Source organism: Trifolium pratense, linkage group LG1 (genome assembly GCF_020283565.1).
Source record: "Trifolium pratense cultivar HEN17-A07 linkage group LG1, ARS_RC_1.1, whole genome shotgun sequence".
In the NCBI taxonomy this organism is placed as follows: domain Eukaryota; kingdom Viridiplantae; phylum Streptophyta; class Magnoliopsida; order Fabales; family Fabaceae; genus Trifolium; species Trifolium pratense.
Genome location: NC_060059.1, coordinates 3,798,840 through 3,812,596, shown reverse-complemented (window position 1 = coordinate 3,812,596; position 13,757 = coordinate 3,798,840). Strand labels below are relative to the sequence as shown.

General features: G+C 33.8%; 2 protein-coding genes and 1 long non-coding RNA gene across 3 annotated transcripts; 1 reads left to right on the top strand and 2 right to left on the bottom strand.

Moving 5' to 3' along the window:
• The first annotated feature begins 328 nt into the window (after nucleotides 1-328).
• Nucleotides 329-6,337, top strand: LOC123902807. Its single transcript, XR_006807728.1, has 4 exons — nucleotides 329-487; nucleotides 622-683; nucleotides 775-938; nucleotides 6,231-6,337. It is a non-coding gene; the product is annotated as an uncharacterized LOC123902807 (long non-coding RNA).
• On the bottom strand, nucleotides 1,552-7,052 carry LOC123902804 (alpha-L-fucosidase 2-like). The gene is made up of 10 exons (XM_045952599.1): nucleotides 6,589-7,052; nucleotides 6,282-6,427; nucleotides 5,063-5,961; nucleotides 4,726-4,858; nucleotides 4,350-4,508; nucleotides 3,578-3,802; nucleotides 3,388-3,489; nucleotides 3,126-3,261; nucleotides 2,668-2,866; nucleotides 1,552-2,273 (listed from the first exon to the last, which is right to left on the bottom strand). Exons 1-10 carry the CDS (start codon nucleotides 6,800-6,802, stop codon nucleotides 1,955-1,957), a joined length of 2,532 nt encoding a protein of 843 aa, XP_045808555.1. The 5' UTR covers nucleotides 6,803-7,052; the 3' UTR covers nucleotides 1,552-1,954.
• A 1,533-nt stretch (nucleotides 7,053-8,585) lies between these two features.
• Nucleotides 8,586-10,561, bottom strand: LOC123902805. Its single transcript, XM_045952600.1, has one exon. The coding sequence runs from the start codon at nucleotides 10,364-10,366 to the stop codon at nucleotides 8,765-8,767; it is 1,602 nt and encodes a 533-aa protein (XP_045808556.1). The 5' UTR covers nucleotides 10,367-10,561; the 3' UTR covers nucleotides 8,586-8,764.
• Nucleotides 10,562-13,757: the final 3,196 nt, after the last annotated feature.

Genomic DNA, 13,757 nt, shown 5'->3' with positions numbered 1-13,757 from the left:
CATTAGACTTCTAACCACATACTCAAGGACACCAAGACACTTACCACTTGAACTAATTTATTGCTGATAACTTCATTTTCTTTCAAACTTACTTTTAATCAAAACCCAGTATTCTAAGATCAATTTAATTGTCCCTATGAACTTAGATCAGTTGGTAGGAATATCATATTTTATATGTAGGGCTGACGTTCGATCCTGATCCACTTATCCACCTTAAATGTGAAATTTCTAACTACCAGACTATCTGGAAAAAAAAATCTAATTAAAAATATTTGTTGTAAGTTCCATATACCAATATTTTACAACGACTTTTTTCCTAGCAAGAATATCTTGCATGCAAAAGTATAGTGTATAATACAATTTGGTGCATTATTTAACAATACGCGCCAAATTTCTGTTCAAGGTATACGCGCCAAATCTCAACAACTAGATCATAACCACGTTTAGACATCAACAAAAGCTAATACGCCTCAAATCTCTATTCAAGGTGTTTTTTTTTTTATCTATGTTTTGCTTTACATTCTTTGTTACTTTGCACACAAGCTGTTTGATAAAATGTCTACTGCATATACCACTAAATTTCTCATTCATTCAATTCTCAACAATGTTTTGGGTCAGTAGGTATGAAGCAATTGGTATGAACCTAGGAATCAGATCATTTATTGGTTTGGCAAATGAATAAGGTGGTTCATTCATGATTGATACTTTACAATTTGTTAAGACGTTTACTCCTATATGATCAATGCATACTGATATCTTTTCCATATCTTTCAGGTACGACACTCAATTAGTAGCACTGGCGCGTCACTCGGCTTCTCGGCTGTGTCTTAGAAGCGTACAAATACGCTAAATTTGGGAAACAAAAAGTGTTTGTGGCAATAACTAGATGCAATATTCAGACACCAAAACTACTGCAAAACCAATAAACGATTGATATAGTAAGTAAATTATGTTTTAGTTTCCAAGAAAATAATGGAATGTTTGAATTAAGTATTTTCACATTAATGTTATAGTTTCCTGATTTCACATCAATGTTGGATTCTTCTTAAAAGCATTTTTTATGCCTATTTCTATTATGTTAAATTATGGTATTCTTTGGTAGTTTGAAAGCTTAGTTTTTTAATAAGTAAGGATCGATGCTTGTGTGGTTTTGGAAGAGTACTATACCATAGCTTCGTAAGAATCTACTCTACCTAAAACGTTACAAATTAAAGGAAATAAAACGTAGTAATTGGTGGCCAATTAGGTGCTCTATATATTTGATTTTGCTGGAAAACTTTATTTCGGAGTATAAGAAAACGAAGATAATCATAATCGTAAATATGAGGACAGTGAGGAACTATATTGACTTGTCCTGGGTAAATTTAACACATAAAGCTCATGTATAATGACACCAGAGTGGAACACATCTAACTAATGATTTTGGATACTATCCATTACCAACTTCAAATCAAATTAAAAAATTTCACAATCCATTTTAAGCCCCTCCCCCATTTCAAAGCAGTTAGGATTGTTCAAGTATTTCCTTCATGAACCAGTTGGAGTGTATGTAGTTAGTTTGTCAATGCTTGAACAAGATGCCCTGAACTGTTCCTGGAGCACATTCTATCCCATAATAAGGATTATCAAACTTTGAGTTTTCTATTTTTGGAGTGAGAAGCATGCGTAATGTATGTCACATTAGCACTGATAGTTTGACTCCGATACATGCATTAACGGGCCCAATAACAAATAACAAAGTTACACCAATATTCACATCAAAACCACACAACAAATGCATAACAAAATGCTTATTCATTACATTACATCTTCCAAGGCCAAATGACTCGTGGAGAATAATCACTAGAAACCATAAGATATACCATGATCCAGCAAACAAAGTTCAATAACAAATTGTAAAATACTATAATGCATGTCTTAAGATTTTATTGGAAAATAGGAAGACAAATTTTTTTTAGGGATTGACTTCGCTAAGGGAGTATGTCTTAACACACTTCAACCATTTATTATATGAGTAAACTTTTCCTGGTGATAAATTTGCCACAACCTTGTTCCCTTTAAAATGTAGTCTAATGCTGGAATTCTGATTTTGTGACCAAAGGCCAACTTCATGCAGATCACCTTCTTTCCAGCAGATGTTGACCGTCACCCCGCCACGCGCTTTTAATCCTTTCACACAACCATTTGCCCATTTATCCCGAGGCAACGCAGGAAGTAAGTAGAGGTCCTTGGTTGTGCTTTGAACAAGCATCTCTGCAATTGCTGCTGAAAAACTGACAAAGAATGATGATTTTCTCAGTCAATGTAATTCAAAATTATGACCACAATTGCCTAGTTTCATCACAGGCAAGATTTCTAAGGGTATGGTTAGAGTTGGTTAGAGTTGAGTTGGACTTTGGATAAGACTAGATTTTGGTATATATTTGAGATTTAAAAAATAATGAATGAATAACATGATCAATGATCATATATCATATTTCAATGACACTCAATTCATTTTTAGCAATATTTTATAGTGTCCTCAAGTAAACAGAAAAACAAGTCCTCCCCTCCGAAACCATTAATCAAAACATACACTAAAGGAATAAATTTCAGCTCAAGCTTTGATATGATGAAAATGAAACCGACAAAAGATAGACAAACATTACAGTTAAAGATGGGATTTACCCAAAGTTTGCATCAATTTGGAAAGGAGGATGTGCTGTGAATAGGTTACTGTAAAGTCCTCCTTCAAATGCTACTGTACTCTTAGCAGGGTCTGCCAGGATAATCAAGTGTTTTATCATGCGATATGCATGCTCGCTGTTGTGAAGATGAGCCCATAATGCAGCTTTCCAAGTTGTTGACCACCCAGGACCATTTTCTCCTGTAACACAGTGCAAGAATGACGATTACTGTTGAGTTATGTTATTTCTAGTATTAAGGCTAAAAAAAACAACCTTATCTCATTCTTGCATACAAAGTTGAAGATGAATAGAGTAATCCCTAATTTGAGAATATAATATATTTGTTGCGACTGTCTTCTACATTACAAGAGGTTTTAAAGAATACGACTTAACTATTCAAAATCAACAGACATAGTATTATTACGAGAAAAAATAGAATTTAAAGCTCTCATAAATGACCTCTTTTCATTAGACTATAACCCACAGCTTTACAGAGATCTGGATTTTTCTCAAGACTTATTGTGTGCCCTGGAAACAAGCCAAACAGATGCGAAACATGTCGATGATGTGTTTCTGGGTCCTGAAAATCTTCAGCCTGTTAAATAAATGTCTTAAATTTAACATGGAATTGCTAGACTATGGTCCAAATTTATCATTGCAAATTAGAACAAGATATTAGGTTACATAAGCTAAGCTAGACAAATTGAATATAATTGCATACCCATTCCAGAATGGACCCATCCCTAGCAATTTTTATAGGAGGAAGCTTAGACTGTGATTCAGTTACTCTTTTAATAATAGCATCATCATGCCTTCCCAAAACCTGTTTTTGACAAACTCAGTGGCCAAGATAAATTTAGGATAACTAGAAACTAATGTCTAGTATTTGTTTAAGAACTAAGACAGTTCACCTCAGCAGCAGAAATGATTATAGAGAAAACTTCTTTTATGATTGAAATGTCCATGGTTGATGAGTAGCTCACACTAGCTTGCTTTTGATCTGGTGCAATGAACTTGTGCTCTGGTGAAGTTGATGGGTTAGTTTCCAAAAATCCACCAGAGCCTTCGATCAACCAATCCACCAAAAATGACGCACATCCTTCCAACAAAGGATATGCTTGATTTTTAAGAAATTCCTAATATAAGAAAAAGATTAACCATTACTTGCCCAATAGTGCATAGGAATAGGATAGAGCATGTCGAATTTAAGAATAAAGTACTTATTTGCAAATAAAATAATGTATATATGTGTGTGTCATCATAGCAAATTAGAATTTTCATCCCTCAACTTCCCTATGTATAATCTCAAAGGTATGTTGATATTGACAGCAGTAAATAAGTTGCACCCTTGCACCCATAAAAAGAAAGTTGAAGTTAATTATACTTTATTTTTGGGTCTTCAACAATGTTCTTAACAGCATGCTGTCTCCTTAAAATATTAATCATCATAGCTAAACAAGGTATTTGTTAGACTAATACCAATTTGAAATTGCATTCTTTAAATGAAAATATTATTCAACTCTTCAATGTAGAACAGTTCTTGATCTGCAGATTTAATAAATCGGGGAAATCTATACTTGTTAGATGCCCCTTTCGTAATAGAGCTTTTTTTACAAGATCAATTTTGAGTCAATGATATTAACGCTCGGAAGTCAGATAGTTTATATAAAAACCAGAACTTACCTTGTCCATTGTATAAGTGTAATGCTCCCATAGATGGGTACAAAGCCAAGCTCCACCCATTGGCCATACAGCCCAAACAGGATCTTCTTCATATGGGGATGTTTTAGCCCATAAGTCAGAAACATGATGTGTAACCCAACCATTGGCTTCATAATTCACCTGCATAGATCAAATGAAATTCTGTATAGAATATATACAAATCACAACATGATGGTCCAATGCCATGTGGGTGGCAATATGCAAAATTATTTTTCTTGTTCTTGCTATAGGGGAGGGTACAAAGTTACTGATAGCTGAAAAGCATAATTATAAACAATCCCTTTCTCATATAGAATGTCAAGAATCATATGAAAGAAAGAGTAAACAAACAAAATACCTTCGCTGTTTTACTACCATTGACAGACAAAGCGGAAATGTGATCAAATAGTGGCTCCTGACACTCATGTAGGTTGTTTGACAGGGACGGCCAATAGTTCATTTGAAGATTTATGTTCAAGTGCGGAGCACAACTGGATGACAAAAAAGGAGACAAATTATAAAATCTCATGAATTCTTTAAGAAATTATTTCTAGGTGTTTATTTGCTACTCCTTATCCATGACAAAAGTCTTAGCTACCTTATAATCTAGAAACTATAGAACCCAAATTCTCTACTTTCCTTTTACATATTTATTTATTGCTAGAGGAGGAATGAAAAGTGAAGGGAAAACATACTCCCATGCAGGTGTAACATCGTTGTTCCATATACCCTGTAGGTTTGCCACCTGAGTTCCAGGACGTGAACAAGCAATTAAGAGATATCGACCATATTGAAACAAAAGCTCCACAAAGGAAGGGTCTTCATCATTTTGAAATGATTTGATTCTTGATGAAGTTGGAGCAACATTATCACCTCCAATTTGAGAGATGTTAGTTTGACAGGAAACCAATTTCCTTTCATCCAAAATAGGTTTTCCTAAAACAGTCTTGGAACTTTTAGAGAGTTGCAATGAGACCCGATGAAATAGATTCTGATAGTCATCCAAGTGACGTGCGTAAATATCATCATATGAAAAACTTTTGGCAGACTTCATTTTACTCAAGGACTCGGAAGTGGGATCTTTTTTGGAGTCTTCAGGCTTGGTAAATGGACCATCAAAAGATGAGGAAGCTGTCAGAAGCAAAATAGCCCAATCTGAACTTTCAACTCTAAGCTTCTTTTCATCCAAAACATGTATAAACCCTTTTTCATTACTAATCTGTATATCAAGAACTGCAGAAAACTTAATTCCTTTTGATTTGTCACTAGAATTCACTTCTGGCGGCCTTTTGCCACGACAGCTTCCTTCCATTATTATCTGATTTAGGCCGCTTACCCGTGAATTGTGATCTAATTGGCTCTCCAAAGATACTGTAAATGATAACGACCCTGACTTGCTTGTGGAAAACTTTGTCACTAGCACTTGGTCTGGATTAGAAGCAAAATGCTCTCTGGTAAATTCTGCATCACCCACGTTGTATTTTATTTTTGCTGTTGCAATATCCAAATCAAGCTCCCTGTGATAAGACTCTTCCGAATATTTCAGATGAGAATCATCAAATTCTAATTTAATATCACCAAGAGGTTGGTATACCTTCATTTAAACAAGAAAAAAAAGTAGTTAGTGATAACTTCCCACATTGTGGTTGTACACAAGGTTCCTTAACTCACTCACCAACACATTTTAAGGTGTGAAGTGGGGCGGGTGTGGGGTGAGTAGGCAATCTGTGAATGAGAATACTAGTTTAATAAAAGCATGTAATTTATCTATATTCTAGAAAAATAGCAACTGCTTAGTTTTCTCTGTTTATATATCATGTTCCTTGGTTGTCAACCCTAACATCAATCTAACAATTAGCACAGTTTCTCATAAATTGCAGGATGAGTTATATCAATTTGTAGTATGTTACATACATCAGTAGGACCTCCTGTCAATTTCTTAGCTGCTATTGAAGCATCTGAATATTTTCTGTCATCAACAAGTTTTCGGACTACAGCCAGAGCTTCAGGAGCATTTTTATCGGTGTAGTTGCCAGGTATTCCAGTCCAAAGTGTGTCCTCTATAAAAAATATTGAATCATCATGTTAGTATGCTTTTTAAATTAGACTAACAAACAAACAAACAAACATTGGTTGGCATTTTTGATAAAAATAAACATCAACCAAACTGAAAGTCTTTTAAAGATTGGAACTTAAAGCTAGAAGTGGTTGATTTATTTACCATTGAGCTGTAGAACTTCTGATTGTACACCACCCCAAATCATGGCCCCAAGACGGCCATTTCCAATGGGAATGGCGTCAGTCCAGTACTCTGCAGGCTCAGAAAAGGCAACCTTCAAGGGCCTTGAAGGTTCATCATCAGCATTTGGTAAACTTGGTTTCCACAAATCCTTCTGTGAAGAGCCGCACACCAGAACCCATTTTTCATCTTCCATTGTAGGAAAAAAAAAATGATAGTGAGATGAATTGGGAAGGAAGAGAATAGAGAAGAGAATGATTGAGTCAGTAGAAGTGTAGAACAAAACAATTAAAAGTGATGGTTGTCACTCTTAGCTTCTTCAGGTTTAAATAGGTGGATTTAGCTTAAAATAGTGACACATAAAATGTTGAAGTCATGAAGGACCACATTGTCCACATTACCTTCAGGACCAAAATAATGCGTAATGCTGAAGAATCTAATGAATTGATGCCATCTTGCCATGAAAGAGGTTGCTAAAATAACAAGGAAAAATGGAAAATGCTCCTATTTTGGTATCAAAGGAAAATTATCTCTTAAGAAACAATTTCATAAGAAGGTCCACAAAGACGGTATATATATTTGTTTCTAAAATTGTTTTAGGGTAGAATTATTGTTTAATTATGTGTTTTTTTTTTTTTATTAAGTGTTGTGACAAAACTTTTTTTTTATTTTATTATTGTGACAAAACTTGTCATCAAAATAATGATTCAAAATTTCTTAGTGTTGTACCGTAAAAAAGGTTGTTAAAATTACAAGGAAAATGGAAAATGCTGCTTTTTTTTGTAGCAAAGGAAAATTGTCTCTAAAGAAACAAGAAGTTACATGAAATTAAACGAAGTATAGATTTAAAAAGTGTTGTGATTTTCTTTTATTTTATGGCTATTATCAGTTTCTCACTTCACAAATTTTTTATTATTTTTTTTGACAAAAGAAGTGTTGTGATTTTCTTTTATTTTATGAACCCGTAAGCTCTACCTAAATCTTATATATACAATTATGAGATTATTGGATTGTTTTTTTGGTTTTCACCACCAGTTTAATCTGGTTCGGGGGTCAGTTCTGGTATCAAGTGGTTTCAGCCCCCTCCCGATCGCAGTTGCGGGGATCGAACTGCGGTCCTCCCTACCAAGTTCAGCGACAATCACCATTAAACCAACTACTAATGATTGGTTATGAGATCTTTGGTTTGAACATTGATGTGGAGATGTTCGTTTTAACAATATTGACATTGACAATTGAGTTATGTGTTACGAACGATATTGTGAATTTTATGTTTCTATATTATTTTAAGGCGTGTAAAAAAAAATATTATTTTAAGGTGTATCTAATATGAACCATTTAAAAATGGTCCGATTTGAATAAAATTTAATTTTAAAATAATAAAAAATTGAAAACAAAAATAATATTTTATTAAAATTCATTAAAAATAATTGAATTTACCTTTAAACCGATTCTAGATTAGATATCTCATTATGATATATTAATTTTTTTAGGAAAAAAAACTCATATATAATTGCTCATACTTAATTACTTTGTTTGGGGTGGGGAGGGTTGATTTAGAGAATATGATTAGCCTTCCAATTTATGATGAAGAAACCAATAATGGGGTAGGACAAATAGTTCGGCGGGGGAAGCTTTCTAGTGGAAACAACTTTTTATTATATTTAATTTTACAGTCGAATTTTGAATTATTGGTTACCCTCTCCTAAAAATCGGAAGGTTATAATACAAAATAATTAGAGGTAAAACTCATATCATACTATTTCAAGTTTAAAGAGAATTTGTAATAATTGGTGAAATTTTTTACTTAGCTCTTAGCCAAATACAAATTAATTAGTCAATAGACTCACTTCATCCTATATATACAGTACTACCATGCATCCCAAAAAAAAAAATGTTTAATTAACAATTTTAATTCATTTCAGTTTGCCAAACATATTACACTAGGCCCCATTGAAAAGAAAAAAAAACATAATGCATTAGATCAGATGTGTAACTATATATAAATCCAGTAACAGTAAAAGAAAGTACTTGTATACATATACATAAAGCATTTATTTCACTAATGACTTACATATATACTACTCCTTGTTGGAGCCTAAACCAAATTAAAGTACCATACAGCTTAGTTCAATATATAGTTATTTACATACATTAATCAAAGTAATTTTCCATGAATTAGAGGCAAATCAACTTCATCACACCATTCAACATATCTAGTTTCAAAATGAGAACCTTTAGCTTGGTCAGGCAAATAACTAACCCAAAACTCACCCCCTATCCTCCACTTCAACACACTCCCTTCCATCTCTTTACTAACCCTCCACCCTACTTCTTCTCCATACTCATCCCCAGCTATCACCACCGCCCCGCTCTTACTGAACGGTCTATTTGCCCCGACACATCTTCCCCTCAATCCATGACCTGGGTCATCACCCGTAGGCCTCCATGAGCCCACTTCTTGGCCCGTCATATTATCATGCAAAACAACATCAAATATCGCTGCATTTCCCTCCGCTTCTTGATCCATTCTCCAACTCCTAGTCTTCATTCTCCTTGAAGACTTCGCAGACGCTTTCACCTTTGAAATCGTAGATTTCTCAAAATTACCCTTCACAACTTTCTCAATTTCCACTTCTCTCTCATTATTCTCCGTGGACCGGCCCAAACTCAAACCCGCCACATAAGTTGCTCCAATTTCTGGACCAACCCAAACCCGAGCTCGAGAAGGAAAATGTTTCTCCTCAGCAAAATCCACATCATCACCATGTTTAAAACCAAGCCTCGCCACGTGGAGACGTATATTATCAACACGTGCATTAACCTGAATGAATCCATCAAAAAATCCAACGGTGTACTCTAACTGCACATGTGCCTCCAGTTGGTGGTGCGCCATACCGTATCTGATTATCGACTCCTTAGCATCTAAACCATGAAATTTACTTTTTTGCTCATTGCTTCGCGCCAGTTTCATCGTCATAACTGGCGCGTAGCCTTTCAGAATCCAAAAACCATGAGACTCCGCCGCATAAGAGAATTTTGGATTTCGCCACGTCATTGTAGGAACAAGTGTTTGTAATCCTACGCCTAACTCTCTAATAATGCACCATTTTGCTATTATATACCCAAGGGTGCGCATGAAACATAGTTCAGTGTCTACACCTACGGTTATGAAGAAGGTTCTTAGAACCGAAGCTAGTTTCTTAGATGACGCCGTTTCGAGAATTGGCGCGAGGAGTGAGTGAAAATAGAGAGAACCAGCTTCGCTAGGCGCATCAAAAGCGCATAGCCAGAATAGACGAATGGTGAAAACAAGGTTGAAGAAAATGGAGAGAGATTCCGGTGTGTGCGAGTCTATGATCCATGCGATGGGTTCAGGTTTCAGTTTTTGAAGCTGAGACCTTGGACATGTGCTATCATGTGCAGTGGGTGAGTTTGATATGATTTCTTGAAGGAGTTGAAGAAGAAGAGGGAGAAAATTAGGATTTTCTGAAGAGATTGTGCACTTTTCAGAAACCCAAAGTGGTTTTTGTGTGTCAAATGGATGAAAGCCTTGTAAGAAAACCATGAAGGTTACTACTGGCTCCGAGTCTGAACTTAAAGTTCGTTCTGCTTTGAGGTAAATAGAGCGAGTTGAATCGTCGTCACCTAGCTGTTTATAACTAGCGAGTTCGAATATCGGTGGTGAGTCGGAGTCAGAGTCGGACTGGTTCCACTCAACTGAGTTGGGGAGTTCAGATATCCATGACCAAATATCCATGATATGTATGGTAGTGTATTTTTTGGGGTGTTGGAATATGGATAATATTGGTGTTTAAGAGTGAACTAATGAGGTTAGTTTTAAGGAGGAATGAATGATAATGGGAGTGCCAACATTGAAGAAATTGAAGCCACAAAGAGAAGAGGAATTGGTGGTTGTAAGGGGTTTTTTCTGTCTTATTTGAGGCCTAGTTTGGATTTATTGATAGGGTACAGTGGGATTTTGTACTTATTTGGATGAAGAATTGAAAGGAAAATGTTGTCGTATTCATTGAGGAGGCAGGGTAAGTTTTTGTTTCGGTTAGATTATGGGGTTTGAGGCATTACACGTATGTAGCATGGACTTGTCGTCTAGAGCATGCAGATTAGTAATAACTCATGAATCACAAAAAATGAGTGAGATAGATAAATAGGAGAAAAAAAATAAAATACTATGTATTTAATTTCCTCCAATTATCTCCTTAAAGATATTGAGGTATTGTGTTTATGCGAATATATTACATATTTGGGGAGGCGTATGTTCATCAATCAATAAGAACAAGTCTTATGAGTGAGTGCGGTACCATAACAAACTTGTAATAAACTTTTAAAATTGCAAATGTGGACTTGTATATAGCTTGTTATCGTTGATTGATGCACATATACCCTCAATTTATGAAATGGTAGATTAAAAAAAACCTATATTATTTTAGTTAATAGAGATATTACAGTAATATGAAAATTAAAGTTTGAAATTTAATAGTCATTTAACCATTAAACTACTTAATACTAAAAAAATAAACACCGCAAATATTGTTTTTAGAGGTGAATAGATGACTCACCTTTTAAGTAAAAGTATTGCCTATGATTGTTACTATACTGGGTTGAAATTTAACTTCTTTTTAGATACGTGAAATTTAATAACTAAATTTTAGGATAAGTTCAGATTTGTGACATGACATTGATAATTAGCTAAGTTAAGATTTTACTATTTTTCTCGTGTAATGGAGAAAATCCATTCTCCTATTCTGTACTCTCTCCTGTGAATTAGTTTTTTTTTTTTTATCTATTTAATTTTATTGTTTTTTTGAATGAACAAGAATTATATTAATGGACTAAGTCCATAGCCAAAATAGGAACAAGTTGGGGAGGTGGTGGGGTGGGGGGTGGGGTGGGTGTATCTTATAGCCAGACTCTGTTGGGCTCCAAATGGGCCATAGAAACAGGTTAGGGATTTCGCGAGAACCATTCAACAACCGGACGACTTCGATGTTGTCGCTTTCAATGGTGACCGCCAACAGAACACTACGATATATTGCACACACACCTCCGCAGTGGCCGGATCAGAAACTCGCGGAAGCTCCCAGGTGGCTGCTGCAGGGTAATTTATCAGTTATAAGCCAACTTATAGCTTAATTTTATTAAACAGACTCTTAATTTTTTAAGCTATTACACATAATTATTTAAATATTTAGATTATTATATCTTTATGCTAATGAGTAAAACAGAAGGCTCTAATTTTCTTAAAAAACAAAGAAGGGGGAAGGCCCTAATTTTTTTTTAGTATTAACCATATGGTTCCTAAGAAAAAAGGTCTAGTAATATAGAGTTCAGCCGCAAAGTAAAAAATTTGACCTAAAATTGTTCCCATTAGGAATCAAACCTGAATTCTTTCGAGATTTGTTGTAGTTGAGACAAATTGTGGAATTAACGAGAGGTGATTTAGAGTCAATTTTCTTTATGTAAAAATATAGAATGCTTAAAAGTCCAAGTAATTAAGTCTCAAGACCTCAAAATTTTGAGTCAGAGGTGTAAAAATTCATACTAACAATTCAGCTATAAATATAGAATATGACAAATTAATCATTGGTCAAAGTTGAGAGTTTTAAGTTTTCGTTGATATAGGGTTAAATCTTAGATTCATCACAAGTGAGGTGGATATACTAGTTAGCATAACCCTTTTAAAAAGGGTGAATTAAATCAAACAATCCCTCCAAAACTAAATACAACCCATCTTTTAATTATAATTATAAGTAAAAGTTAATATTTTATATTTATTGAATAACTGATACATCTGGTCTATGAATAATTTATGTATCTGATCTATAATGTAGACAAAATACATCTGTTATTCAATGAATCTAAAAAATAGGTTTTATTTATAGTTAAGGTTGGGGGAGTATAAATAGAAGAGTTTAATGGTTGTGTCCTGTCAGTGTAAAGATTATTTACACATACATCCAATGATGTGTTGCCACATCATTTAATGAATGTGACACATCATGTGTTTTTAAATATCATACATGATATGTCAGTATATTATTGGATGCATGTGTAAAATAATTTTACACTAACAGTGAATATAAATTAAATTCTAAATATAAACAAATTAAAATGTCAAATGCATTTGGTCTATATTTTATATCAAATACATTTTACTTTTAAATTTCTTTTTAATTCTTATATATATTTTGTTAGGTGTGTAGACAAAATGACAAACTTTACCTGAAAATTGCACACACAGCTGTAAGATCCCGAACTCAATTAAAAATTATGATGTTCAAACCTAAAAATATTGATATCGTCAGCTAAGTTAAATCTTACAATCCCTTTTTAATTATACTACCTCTGGTCCTTAATATAAGAAAAATTTGTTTTTTAGATACATTGAGTAACTAATGTATCTAGCTTACTCTCATGTCAATTTAGATACATTAATTATTCAAAGTATCTAAAAAGTAAAAAAAATATATATATTTTAAGGATCAGAGGGAGTATATCTTTTCGAATGGAACACTTGTTTTAGTCTTTAAATTTTAAATGTCATATTTAGATTTACCTCAAGTTTACAAAAATTAAAGCGAGACAATTTGATTCGGTAAAAACAACTATATAATTTCAATAAAATAATGTCGTTCTGTGTCCATCAAAAATTATTTGTTGGAAGCGGTGAATATGTTTATAAATACTCCTGCATATATTTCAATTACTTCAATAAATTAATATCTACAATTACGCGTGAAAAATACAAAATACTATGAAACATAATTTAGATGGTAGCAGCAAAGATATTTGATATACTACTAGATTGTTGGTTCAAATTAGTAGTTCTTCACCTCTTAACACTTAGTTAAACGATTTCTAAGACTATATTTTTTCAAAGAAACTTCTTTTTGGTGAAGATACCATAATTTTTTCAAATTCACCATATACATAAATTAGGAGTATATACTTAATACTAGTACAGTTTGTCCTAAAAACGAGAATCTAATACTCTAACCTCAAAATTGATTGAAACAAGAACACGAAAACCAATTTTATGAGTCTAAGGTAGAAGTAATGTCTGGTGTGATGATGATAATAGGGGGAATTGAAATGATGCATTGGATAGCACAAACAAACACGGTTTTCTC